At 36.6% G+C, this 14,115-nt stretch overlaps 1 protein-coding gene across 1 annotated transcript in view; it reads right to left on the reverse strand.

Annotated features, from left to right (window-relative positions):
- LOC131572828 (leucine-rich repeat and IQ domain-containing protein 1-like) overlaps window positions 1-10,490 on the reverse strand; it is a 103,894-nt gene extending 93,404 nt beyond the window's left edge. Inside the window, exons 1-9 of the mRNA XM_058826211.1 lie at window positions 10,356-10,490; window positions 9,071-9,182; window positions 8,040-8,110; window positions 6,744-6,846; window positions 5,869-6,074; window positions 3,950-4,024; window positions 2,514-3,764; window positions 1,577-1,729; window positions 251-401 (exon numbers count right to left, since the gene is read on the reverse strand). Of these exons, the coding sequence (XP_058682194.1) occupies window positions 251-401; window positions 1,577-1,729; window positions 2,514-3,764; window positions 3,950-4,024; window positions 5,869-6,074; window positions 6,744-6,846; window positions 8,040-8,110; window positions 9,071-9,182; window positions 10,356-10,484 (2,251 nt within the window). The 5' untranslated portion in view covers window positions 10,485-10,490. The remainder of the gene's footprint in view (window positions 1-250; window positions 402-1,576; window positions 1,730-2,513; window positions 3,765-3,949; window positions 4,025-5,868; window positions 6,075-6,743; window positions 6,847-8,039; window positions 8,111-9,070; window positions 9,183-10,355) is intronic.
- Window positions 10,491-14,115: the final 3,625 nt, after the last annotated feature.

The raw sequence follows: 14,115 nt of genomic DNA on the forward strand, positions 1-14,115 counted from the left end.
TGACTTAGTGCAGATAAAGTTACTGGCCTTTTCAGAAAGATTTTAATTCTCTTTGGCTGACAATAGTTACATACCTGCTAGATAAAAAACATGGCAGTAGCTAAGCCATGCTTTAAGATGCAGGTTTTTTCCCAAAAAAACCTCCTTTGTCTCCTTTGGTTTAGCAGCTGACTCTCTGAATCCAAGAGGTGTATAATTTGGAATAAAAACTGCATAAATATTGTTATACAAATTGGAATAATTTTCTTACCAATTCGAGCGATTCTATTGTAGGAAAGTTCAAGATTTTGGAGATTTTTGCATCCATCTAAGCCACAAACTGATGAAAGACGGTTCTTATTCAGAATGAGAATACAGAGATTTTCCAGATTTTCACAGTCAATTACCTGAATGTTGTTCTCCTGCAATAAAATAAAATGAGAATATTAAATAGCATCTGAAGTGAAGTATCAGAACTAAGTAAAAATATAGCAGATTGTCTTAATTGCTTATTTTTTATGCTAAACTCTTAACTAGGAGTAAGGGCATCCCTATTTTTCCATTAGTAAAAAAAAAAAAAAAAAAAAAAGAGTCCTAGAAACAATCTTTTGTGTCCTGCTGAAATAGAACAAGAATATATCTTGAACTTCATTCTGGCTCTGAAAATGCCCAAAGTTGAAACAAAAAAAAAAACCATAAAAAGAAGTTAAGAACAAAGCAGTCTCTTCCATATATATTTTTCTCCTTCTCAAAGCCCTCGGAGAATGAACTAAAAACTCCATAGAAACATCATATATATTAGATGCTAATGAAGACAGCTGTAATTTTGCTGGAATCCTACTTACTAAGAGCAAAAGTCCACATTTAGAGGTACTTTGGTCAGAAACATTAACACTGTTCTAAGCTAATATTCTTTCTCCAAGGGATCCTGCTTCTTAAACATCCCCTTCCTTAGGCCATTTTAATAATTCTTCCTCAGATTTCTCTTTCACTATTTGCTCTGCTTGGTCTTTTCATCTGGGAAATGGTGTTGTTGAAACACATTAAAAGAAAAGCATGAACAAAGCTGTTTTATGTAAATTGCCAAGTTCTGGAAAAAAGATGTATTACAAAGAAAAGGTTTTCTTTAGTCATTAAACAGGGCCATGTAAGACACTGTGCAGAATACCTAAACATTAGGCCCCTAGGATAATCCACTATAAGTACTATTCCTTGAGCATATATGTTACTAATTTTAATTAATATGCAGGGTGTATGTTGCAAAGGACTCTTTCTTGTACCTATTGCTCAAGCTGAGCACCTGCTATGGTGAGCATCTTCCCACTCATCAATCAGACACTGAGGTAATGAAGATCTGCACTTATGCTAATTTAGACTAATATTTTCTTGGTATAGGTTGAATCATTTGCAGCATGTTGTTTTTGGTTATTTTCACTGCAAATCTGCTGGTATAATTATGTTCACATTTTTCATTGCTATTCCTATGCTCTTAAGGCTAAAAGTTATATATTCAGTTGGACACAACTACATAATCAACTAAGGAGCAAAACTGCCAGTTCTCCCCATGTTATAAAAAAGAATCAAAAATGTTTGGTACCTCCACATTGATATACTTCAGGTCTTTGCAGTTACTTAGTCCTTCCAGTGCAATCAGTCCACAGCGCCTCAGAGTCAAAACTTGAAGATTTGAACACTCAGATAAGGTTGAGAGGCTACAAGCTGGCAAATCTTCGAGTGTAAGCGTTGTGACCTACATGCATTTATTGACAAATAAAACTCATATTTTGTATATTGAACATTCATTGCACAACATCATATTATGGTAATTTTCCTTAAGATGAAAAAGAGAATGAAACTACAGTCTACTAATGCTGCATAAAATGCAAGCAACTAATGGTAATCTTTTCATACAGAAAAGAATGGCAATGATAGGTTTGATCTGTTCTGTGGGAGAAACTAACATGAAAACAATAGTCACAGTCTCATAAATAATGAGTGTAGAGCAGACAAAACTAGTTCAGTCTAGAAGAGTGTCTAGCCTAGTAAGCCATCTCAGAATGGATATCAAGATGAGAGCACAGAGGAAGCATACAAAGGTAAGTTTTTAAGTGGAAAGAAAAATAAGTCCTGGCAACTAGGAGATGTCCTTTATGGCAAAACACTATCTCTAAGCTGATCAGTAATGTCTTGTTTCTAGAAGAGATTATTCCTCTCAAAACTCTGAAGGGGCTAGTTGAGCAGGAGCTCAAATATGGGCCTTTATACAAAGGCAAAACCTTGTTAATTTAGCAGAAAGTAAGAGCTCTTGCCTTTTAATAATTTATACTATATATAAATTATATAATATTTATATAAAATATTATATTTTATTTATATGCACCTGGGCATAGGAACTCTAACGATATCTATTTTCTGCTCAACAATAAATAGCATTCTGCCAACATACCAAAACAGAAAATAACAAAAAAAGTGATAGCATGTCTTTTAATTCTTTAATAGCATGTCATTTAATTCTCAAACTTTCATATAGTTACCTGCTGCAACGTACTCCAAGGGCCACTATGAATTATCTTTTCTGTACTTAGTGGAGGCATCTTGCTAATTGAACTTTTCCTTAGTCTTTTTCTTATAGTTGCTTGCTTTCTTTGGTTTTCATCATATATTTTAAACCAAGATTTGCATGTGTTCATCCAGTTTATTCTCTTCTTTTCGATATCATCAGGAAAAATTATTTTACTAGAAGAATCTGCTACATCTTGACTACTGTCCCAGGTGTCTCTGACTTCTTCACTAGCATTTTCCATTGGAAATAAACTTTTCTTCATAGTTTCACACTGAGAAAATTGATCTTTAATTTCTCTGTTATTAGCATTTGGCTGGACATTTGGTGGGCTGCTGCATATGCAGTTTGCCTTATTTTCTACCATGTCACTAGCACCTAGGTTAAGAGATTCAACCTTCGAAATATGATCATTTGAAGCTTTATCAGAGTTAAGAGATTCATCTTTTGAAATATGACCATTTGAAGCTTTATCAAGATAACTTGTTTGTGAGTAATTTTCTTCTATTTGTGTTACTGAATTAATGTGTAAGTTCTCATTATTCACTTGAGAAGAGTGTTCCTTCTCAGAGCCTAGCACACTTGGTGTCAAATTTCTTTCTGCTGGAATCATCCAATTATTTGTTTCATCCATCATTTCAGCGTGTTTTTCTTTTGGTTTCTCTACTTGTTTATTCAGTTCCTCCTTGTCTTCTCTTATTACTTTCATATTTTCTGTATTTTTATCCTTTTTTATGTTTTCTGTGTTATTCTTTGCATTTTCACTCATCACAGTTTTTGCTCTTTTTTGTTCTAATTTTCTTTGTTCTTCTCTTATTTGCAATTGTTTTTCTCTTTCCAATCTCAGGCTTGCTTTCTTTTTCTCATATTCTTCATGCCTCCTCACTTGCTTCAAATATTCTTGTCTTTCAAGTTCTTCTTGTCTCTTTCTTTCCTCTTTTCTCTTTAACCTGTTTTCTTCCATTTGCCTGTTCAGTTTTTCTTCTCTTTCTTTCATTTCTCTCTCTACTTCCTCTAGCATTTTCTGCTTCTTTCTCATTTCATACTTCCATTGTTTTAAAATGGGACCGTATTTTTTACGGACTAAAAATGCTCTAAATCTAGCTTGGATTTTCACAGCTGCTATATTCTGTTGTTCAGCCAGTTGTTGTCTTTCTTTTGCTTTCTGTTCTTCCAAGGCCTTTTTCTCCTCTTCTATTTGCAACTGTAGCTTCATGATCAATTCCTAGGCCAACACAATTAGGAGAGACTTCAACCACTTTTAAAATGGGACAGGTATTGGCACATATTTATCATTAAAAAACACAGTCTGGCATATTAACAGTTCCATCATAACAGGGTAACATTTATTCTCAAATATATAACAGTAACCTCAGAGCCTTTTGACAAAAGCTCATTGTACAACCTTACCTCATGTTGCCTCACTTTGTTTCTCCAAGCTTCCTCTTCTTTCTGTAACTCATCTTCTATTGCAGCCTGGCATTTCTGCACAACAAATTAACTTAAATGAATATTGTACAAAACCCAGAACAACACAGAACACCCTCTCTCCAATCTCACCCATCTTCTTGACTTTCCAGCAATCCAATTTTGTGAATGCCTAAATTTAAATGAGAAACTGAGCCATGTCTGGATCAAAATAAACAGGACACTTGCATGAGTAATGTAGATTTGCTCACATACTAAGAGATGCATACGTTCAGAAAGTCAGTATCTTGATACTGACCCAAACAGCTGCCGCCTTTCTCTCCAAGATCTGTACTACTATCAAAGACGAAAATTAGTTACAAAACCATTCAAAGTACAGGCAGAAAACAGAAACATAGCTGAACAATAGCATGAACAATCTCCCTTTAATTGCACTGGTATGTACTCATAATATTAAAATTGTTCAAAGGGGAATTTTGTTCAGTAAAGCTAAAGAAATTTTTCTGACTGAAATTGCTTCTCAATTGAGAAAGTTCAAGTCTGCTTTTTCACTGTTTGCAAATAAATAGCACTTCCCTCCTTTCCCAACAAAACCTCAGTCAGAAAAAAAGTGTCAATCAGACTGTAAGTTAGCATCCAGAAAGTTAGTTACATAAGTAACTAAAAAACAAGCTGATCTAGAACCACATGACTGCTGGTAGAACCAAGATATATTAACCAAATCAAATATGGAGGATAGGAAGGAAGTAGAATAAGCAACCACTTTCAACTTGGAGCATAAAGTCTCCCAGGTGTCTAAGCACTGTTTTTCATGGGCATTCAGAAGCACACTGTTCAGACAACAGGAGACCAGACTAGATCCTTCTGCAATGAGGAAAGTTAGATTCTATATCTCACCTCCAAAAGAATGATTTCTGCAACAGCAGTATCAAAGCGCCTAAACGTGGCCATGCCCCTCTTTTTCTAGAGAAAGCCATCCTACATCCAAAAATTATTTGCAAAGCAAAGAGCCAAGAATGCCTATCAGTTTTGCTGACCTTTTGAAAAGAGAGCTATAGCAGACACTGAACTGGCCTTCAGAGATCAAAGATTTTTTCATTTACTAAGCCTTTCCTTCCTACTGGTGCCAAGGTGCCCACCTCTTCAGAAAGCCACAAATTTGTTAACTGAAAAATGTAGTGTTAACGCACCTTTCAAAACACACTTATTTAGGCTAAATAATAAAATTCTGTGGCCTCACAAGCATAATATCAGAGAATTACATTTCTTAATGTTCTTATGCTCTTTTATGATACTCCACCCACTATAGCAAAACATGACTAGATAGTCTGAGAGTGCAAGCAGTCAATGTGTTGAGTCATCATCTGTTATGGCCAAACTCAATAGCTGAAGCCGGAGTAAGTTTCCCAGAAAAAGACAGGGAAAGCAAATATTGTAACTTTTACGTAAATGAAGAACAGCACCAGCATTACTGAACTGAATATTTTTGGTTCTGATTACATCCATTAAGATTTTTAACATCGAAATGTGAAATTGGGGTAGTAAGTCCAAACTAGCTAAGTATTTTCTATTAGGGAGCAGTGACTATTTTTCATTTGTGTTTAATTTCAGCACTACTCCCATTTCCAGTAATTTGGCTGTTTTCATAATATAAGAACTTTGTAAAGGCAAAGCTTAAGGAATAATTTAAAATTTAGCATAGCAAATTCATTGGCTATTGATTAAAACCATAAACACATAAAAACCCATGGACTATACTTAAATATGTTTTACTCACTGGTAACACAAGTAGACAAGGTGTAGGACTTTCATACAGTTTGAGATAGTAGTCTTTTTTTCACATTAAAGCTTGAATTCAGATAGTCTAGACTGGAACAGATTGGCTTAATATCATTCATTACCTTATGAAGAAGATCTAACTTTATTCTTTCAGCTTCGAATTGCTCCAGATGCTGCACCCTTCTTGCATGTTCCTCTTCATTCTGTTTTTCCCTTGATTTTCTCTCACCTTTCCACTTACTCATCTTCTCATCTTCAAGCTCAAGTGCTGTTCTACACTTTTCCTCTACTTCACAATGGCCAAGACTTATGCTCATTCCAAGGCCAGCTACTAATCAACCAAGAAAACATTTTATTTAATTTTCTAATAAGCACTGGGGAAGATTAAACGGTGTTAATGTATTTGGCAAGAAAAAGTGCCTATGATGATATAGCCAGCAATATATATACCCAAGGAAATCGGAATTGCAGCACAAGTCCTTTCCAGAGATGTCTTACTGTTATTCTGCACAATTACTGACTCTGCAACTACTATGCTTATTCTAAAAACATACACTGCAGGATTGCAGAGGATGTCTTCAGTGGCTATTAGTGGGGCCTTTAGTGTGCTCCGGCCCAACTCATCCAAAGGCCATGGCAAAGGAACATTCCCACACAATGTGACTACAAAAAAAACCCCCCAAACCAAAACCAAACCAAACCCTAAAAAAAAAAAGAAAAAGCTGTGGCCAAAGCAGAACCTGCTTAGTGCCTCTGTGCAGCTTTCATTTTTGAGTGGTATTTTCTGGTACTAATTTCTATGATGACTTTGTAATCTTGAAATGAGATAAAAGCAAATGTGTTTGGTTATGTCCAATTCAGAAAGTATCAAGCCTTGTTGTAAACTGCAATAAGAAATTCTTTAAAAATAATTCTATGACACTTTTGACAAAAGAAAAGCATGAAATAGTGATATGTTAAAGATCAACTCAACCAAATGAAAAATGTGCTTGCTTACCTGTAAGAAAGTGGTCATCAGTGACCACTTCATCACTGATAGAGTGACTATAATCAGGTGTTGTAGCAAGCTGCAAGTCTTCATTTTCTCCTCCAAGCAGTATCTAACATAGTTTAAAATTGTTATTAAAAAACAAGAAACAAAATTTAAAAGCAGAACGTTACAAAAAGCTTCCAGAACAAGAATAAGCTTTATACCATATGACAAGTACAACAGCGTGAAGCTTACTACTGACTGGAATCCTTACACATTGAATACTGCAAACACATCAGTCAAAATACTGTTTTCTAGAGTAACAAATATTGTAGCATTTGTCAAAATACATAATATTTCTATTTGGTTTTTAAATACATTTAATATTTTGACTTGAAAAAATTAATGTCTTGCATTTGGGATTTATTTTACTTTCTCTGCAACCAAGCACTACATGTGTGAATACTGTTATGCACACTGGGGAAGAACTAGTTACAGAGTAAATTTTTAAGAAGACTATTTCAAAAGAATACTATGGGTAAAAGGATTGTTATATTTATTTCATTGTTCTTTACTGGCAAGTAATCTATTTCTGCTCATTTATCATCTGTTCATCACATGCTTCGGGCCTGTATTAATATTTACAATGCAGCTGAAGTCACATGAAGTAATTGTGCTGTTTTAAACAATGGTCTGAGAACAAAAAATCATGTTTGCAAGAGTGTTCACTAATAAAAGCCAGGCAGCAAATTAAAAGTTATTATAGTAAACACAGTTTTATTTTTCTAAGAAAACTTCAGCAAGTTATTCAGTTAAATCCTACGAAAATATAGAAGCACCCATGTTCATAACTCTTGATTTGTCTTTGAAAGATACGTAGATTACTATTTTAAAATTTTCTATAAAATAACGGAATATATTAGGAGCAAGATTAATAGTAGCACATCTTCCTTATCATCATAAAAAAATAAGATTATAGAAGCTTAAAAGTGCTATCATAATATTAAGATAATATTCTGCAAATAATTACCAATACAGGATTATTCAGTTTTGTTTAATTTTGTTGATTTTTGTGCTCAATATCTCAGATAATTTATTTAAAATTTGAAAGCTTATAGACATGTTCATATTACAGTTGATGTCCTAATTCTCAAGAATTGTATATAGAAACTCATCTTAATACTTTATGGATAGTCTGGCAGAAAAAAAACTGAATACATTTATACATCTCCTTAGAAGGCCACCAAAGCAAGTGTAAGTTATTTAGATTACTCAATATAATATTTTTTCACAATAAATACTGTATAAATTAAAAAAAAATACCTTTTCATTAAATTGTTTTGAATCTTCGTTCGATTCAGAAGGATGGCTAGAAACTACTTCATAAATGTCACCTAAAGAAAAAATAAACAAAAAAATTAGTTCACAGAGGGAAAACCCCTTACCAGTGCTCAGTTTTGGTCTACACTGTTTATCTATTCAATTTGTTTAAACTAAAATAAAGGTTGTTTTTTTTTTTTCCCTTTCCTTCCCACCCAGTTTAACTTAAATATGTATGGGAATCATTATCTACATTAAAAGCAGCAAATGTGTGTAACAGAAACAGACACAATGATACTGTAAGAATACAGTGATAGCAAATATGAAAGAGCAATCCCCATCATGAAACACAGCAGAACATTTTCTGTGCAGAAAAATACCGTAGCACTTGTATCAGATAGGTCAAAAGTTGACAATTATAAAAACAATGAAAAAGAATGCGACTGTATTACAAAAGAAAGAATAAATAAGGATATTCCTCAGATATCAAAATTTGTAGTCAATATTGAACTTCTGGTCACCCAAGCCAGTTGCACTAATGGAAAAGACAGTGCCAGCTCTCTGGCATATAAACGATGAACTTGGCTTCAGTCACACAGCTGAAAGCAATATTTTTTTTTGCCAATTAACAGTCATTTCATCCAATGTGAGCTTGGGCATCTCTCAAGGCAGACTAAACATATCCTGTGGGAGTCAATTGTATCTGAATTCTGCATTTCAGCTCCTACTGACTTCATTTTAGATTTCGCTGAAGAGTCTGGCCTGGGCCCTGTCTCAGAAAGTAATCTTGCAACTTGCCTTCTTTAGCATTGATGAGCTTTCAGAAAAGTTTAATTTCTGCTCAGATGTTAATTCAAGAAGATAGCACTGCATGGATTTATTCCTAGAGATTTTCATCATGCATTCAGAAGCTGATGGAATAGGTTTCACTGCTTGTTCTACTTAAAGTTTGTATTATTTTACTGATGGTTGTTAGTCTAGCTTCCACTGGCAATATGAGGTGTACAAACATTTTAACTGTGATTGATGCTTACTTGTACTTCGCTCATCTTCTAAGTCCTGCAGTATAACCTTTGCAGCATCTTGATTGCTGCTCTTGATAAAATTTAAATAGGATAGAATTGATTCTGGTAAGTCATCTGAAATCTAAAAAAACACAGCCTTTGACATATATTCTATATTTTCATCTCACAGGCTTGAAAAGAGGAAAATACTTGACATAAGAAAATAAAGAGTTGGCTTCACCTATAAAGCATTGATGGAGATTTAGCAGCAATGTCCACCAAAATTTTTCCAAATTCCTACACTCTTCTCATTGTCTTACCACCCACTGAACAATTAATAATTCTAATTTTAATTACATTCTAATCAAATTTTGTAATGTATTTTTCACTATCTCCAGAAACACATTTCAATAAAATATTGTATTTATAACTGTGTTGGACCAAGAAATTAAAGAAAAAGGATAAGATAAAAATTAGCAAATACCTATGAGGCACAGGATGTTTTTGTTTAAAATTTTTAGTCTCCTTACAAAATAAATCAATTTTAAATTTATTAATGTTTAAAGTATGCATGTAGAACCAATCCTTCAGGTTTCTTTATTACATATAAACTTTCTGTTCAAAAGACTGTCTTCAATGTCAAGATTTTTGGGAAAACAGTCTGCTTGCTCTCAGATGTGCAAATTGTGGTAGACATTGCTAACATTCAGTATGTGAGTGCATACACACTTATCACTGATGCCTTTGTCTATATCCATATGAAACATGACTTATGATCAATATTATCTACCCTAATATCCTACAAACCAATCCCTTTGCCATGAATCTGAAAGATTAAAATGGCAGAAAAGAACACAAATAATCAATTTTATTTCAGAGGAAAGCTGCTTCCCAAAATAAGTAATCCAAGAAAGAGGACTTGAAGAATCTATTTATATGAAATTTGTATCTGGAAATTTTATAAGGAATCTCCTAAACCAGTCTCTTATTAGAGAAAAATACAGATTTCTGTGAAGAATCATCAGTTTATGCATCTAGATTTAATCTACCTCAACAAGTCTTCCAGTTTCAGAGGATTCTAAAACAAAAGGTCCAGGTCTGATCTTCTCAAGCAGAATGATGATATTCATCTCTCTTATTGTCTTGACACCACTGGAGGTTACATTTTTAATGAAGCAATACTACCAAGACTACTTTTCAGAAGAAATCCTCAGGTGTGTTGGGAAGACGCTCCTTCATCAAACATGCTTTCCAATGCCAGCACTACTTTCATACTACACACTACAGAAGCAGTTTTAGCTCACTGAATACTTACTGTCTCACTGTCACTCCAGGGTTCGTCTGATACCTCTGTGTCAGGATCATCTGTTCCAAACGAAGAAACACTGATTCTGCCTAATTCAATTTCTACTTCTTTTTCAATTCCTTCAATATCTTCCGACATTCTTCTTCCCACAGTGTCTTATCTGTTTTGAAAGCTACACAATGTAAAATACCTTTCAGCACAGCATGAGCCAAAATAAAGAGAGTGCTCATTTAGCCTAAGTTCATTCAGATTTGTTTATTGAACAGCTGGCTTAAAACATGAAAACCTCATTCCATACCAACAAGCAAAAACTAAGTAAAAAATTACCTTGTGATAAGAGAATCCCACTCAGGATACCCCTTATAATTTTGCAAATGTTAATAAATTTTAACATTTAAAACCTCCACCTGCACTCTACTCCCTCACAACGATTTTTTTTTCCAGCCCTAATAGCTACAAAGGGGGGGAAAAACCCCTTTGAACAATAAATAAATATTAACAATTACAAAATAAGACTAAGAATATAGAGAGCACTCGATGAAGTTTTAATGATAGAGAGAAAGCAGTGAGAAATGATGTAACCCAGAGAAGTAAAAAACTTGAGGATGGATGCAGGCAAGGGGAAACCGGGTACCCTGTCAACGCTCTCCCTCCATCCTTTCGCAACCTATTGCCCCCTGCAATCAGGGGAATGAGAGGCAGCGAGCAGCTCCTCGCCGACTCCTACAGAGGGAGACCGAGCACACGGAGCGCCTTTCTGCCGGGAAGACGAGGAGCAGATCCCGGCCGAGAAAAAACTACACCTCCCGAAAGGCACCGCGCCGGAGGCAGCACCGCCCACCGCCGCTTCCTGACACCCCGCGGCACCGCCCCTTTGCATGCTGGGAGCTGTAGTCCAGCCCTCAGAACACCCGCAGTCCTCCTTTCCCCCCGTCTACTTCAGGTACCCACTCACCTGTCGTTCAGTCAAACTCTTCACGGAGCCTCCGCCTTTCTGGCCGCCTCTGGAGACCGGCCGCCCCTCCGCCCTGAAATTCCTCATCCGCCAACAGCGGACGGCCGGGAGCTCCAGGGAGAGGACGAGAGCCCCACACCGCGCTGCTACCGCGGCAGTGTCGCCACGGCAACGGGAAACAGCGGCTCGGACGGGCAGCGAGAGGAGGCAAACTTCACCAGGAGCTGTTTTCGCGTTCTTCGGGCGCTAGGAGGCGCCCCCCTGCCTGAGACGGAGCACCTCGCAGCACATTTTCTTGTGATTTTGTTTGGTTTTGTGGGGGTTTTTTTGGTTTTTTTTTTTTTGTTTTGGTTTGGTTTTTTTTGTTTTGGTTTTTTTTTTTGGTTTTTTTTGGCTTTTTTTTAATATTGGGGTTTGGTGTTTCTTTCTTTGTTTTGATTTTTGAGGGTATTTTTATTTTCGTTTTGGATTCTTTTTTCGGTTTTGATTTTGGCTTGTGTTTGGGGTTTTTTTTAAGTCATAGACAGTAATTTAGTGTTCACAGTAAATTGCAAGAGGCAATTAACCGGAGGGAAGAAACATAAATAAAAGCATACTAAAACCACAGTAAAGGTGGAATAAAACACTGTGGGTTTGCTTCCATTCTTGTTTGCCCAGAGAACTCTACAGTAATGAAAAATGAGAACACAGCAGACGTCCCTTCTGTCCTCCCATGTTGGGGCTCGGTGATGGCTCAGAAGGGCTGGCTGGTGCTGGGGCTGTGCTGGGGCAGTGGGCTCCGGCCCTGCTCACAGGTGCAGGGGACTGCGTGCACCAGGCAATGCCGGTGCTGCAGGTAGGGAGCAAATAATAGGAGTTAAAAAAAAATATATATTGTGAGAAAGGTAAATACAAATATAAATTCATAGAGTCATAGAATGGTTTGGGTTGGAAGGAAACTTCCACATCGTCGTTTCCCAATGACTGGCTGTGGGCAGGGACAGCGTCCACTAGACCAGGTTGCCCAGTGCCCCATCCAGCCTGGCCTTGAACGCAGGGATGGGGCACCCACAGCTCCTCTGGGCAACCTGTTTGCAAGCCTCACCACCCTTTGTGGTGTAAAGAATTTCCTTGTAGCATCTAATATAAATCTCCCTCTTCTAGTTTGAAACCTGTCCCTCTTGTCCTATCACATCTGTCTGTGTAAAAGTCAGTTGCTGGTTATTAAAAGCTGGAGAAAATGTCCAGTTGGAGAATTAGACACTAAATAGAATTCAGCCTAGGAAAAGTTACACAGATCAGGCAGGGTTCAGATAATAACATTGTTGTGTGTTTGTAGGGAGCACATTTAACCCTGAGTCTGATGAGGAATACCAAGATGCAAAAACAAATATAACAAAAATTAAAAGCCCAAAGATAATTTTAGGTTCTACTTAGAAAATATGCATTTTTGGAGCACTAGGAAGGATCTTCCAAAAATGGTAGGGCTTTTCCCATCTACCATCCTTAGAATAAGCTGAGTACCTTTCTAAAAGTTTTAGGAGCGTTAAGCAAAAAAAATTTACTTCAAGGGCAACTGCTTACAGTTTTCTCACATGTAGATAAGCAGGATATTTAAATAGTAAAAAAAAATAGAATCTTATCCATTTGAAATCCACCTTTTTATATGATCATATCACTGGTGAACTTTTCAATGTGATCACCTCTTTATTCACTGATTGAATGTGCACTTAATGCTTCTTTTGTAGTGGAGTTATGCTGTGCATGTACTGAATAAAGACCATGTCCTGTGCTTAGCAAAAATTGCCAATGAAAAAGATGTTTCATAGGAAAGATTTAATTTCATTTCACAAAATGAGGAATTTTGAAATCACTACTCACTCAACCCTAACTTAAGGCCAACTTAACACTAACCCTTACCCTAGCCCTAATCCTAAACATAACCATAAACTTAACCCTAACTCTAACCCTAACAATAAAACCCTCATCCATATGGGTGGTCAAGTTTAGAAAGAAGTAGCAGCGGCAATATTGAGGCCCTACCGGGACCACCTTGCCATTCATGTTACGGCCATATTGTTCCTGGAGCTGTAGGCTCTTTTACTCAACCCTAACCTTAACCCTAAACATTGCCCTAACCCTTAGACTAACCCTAGAGTCCCAATCCACATGGGTGCTTGATTTTAGAAGGACATAGGAGCAGCAATGCTGGGCTACGCTGTGATCACCTTGGCATGCCATTTCCAGCCCTAGTGCTCCTGGAGCTGTAGGACTCACTCAGCACCAGTCCCAGCCCTAACCCTGATCCTAATGACATCTTGGGACTGTGCAGAGATCCCAAGATGTCTCATTGCCATAGGTTACACAGCTCAAAAAGTGTGGATTTATCAGTTGTGGCACCCTGACCTGATGACCTTGCAATGCCTTTTAGATTGCCAGTGTCCCTGAAGCTGTAGGTTCTGCAGCTCCCTGAAGCCTCACACAAATCCTAATGTAGCTTGTTGCTGCTGCTGAGATCCCCATCACCATCGTTGGCACTGATTCAAAAATTGTAGAGTGAACAGTCTTGGAGCTGTGCTGTAATGAAAATTCTTCATTTCAAAAATTTGGAAATAAGGGAAAACAATTGCGTGGCATGGAATGACAGGAAGTGCATCAAAATGAGCTGAAACTTTTTTTTTTTTTTTGTCATTGAAAACTTTCATGCAGTGATATGGAAAGATCTTCAGTTGTGTTGAGATTTCATTTGAGCCAGGACTTTATGTCTTTCTATCAACAATGTAAGGGAAAAAACCCACAAAGTATGACCTCTAAAAAGACTGTATTGACCAGAAA

Source organism: Poecile atricapillus, chromosome Z, assembly GCF_030490865.1.
Source record: "Poecile atricapillus isolate bPoeAtr1 chromosome Z, bPoeAtr1.hap1, whole genome shotgun sequence".
Classification (NCBI taxonomy): Eukaryota; Metazoa; Chordata; class Aves; order Passeriformes; family Paridae; genus Poecile; species Poecile atricapillus.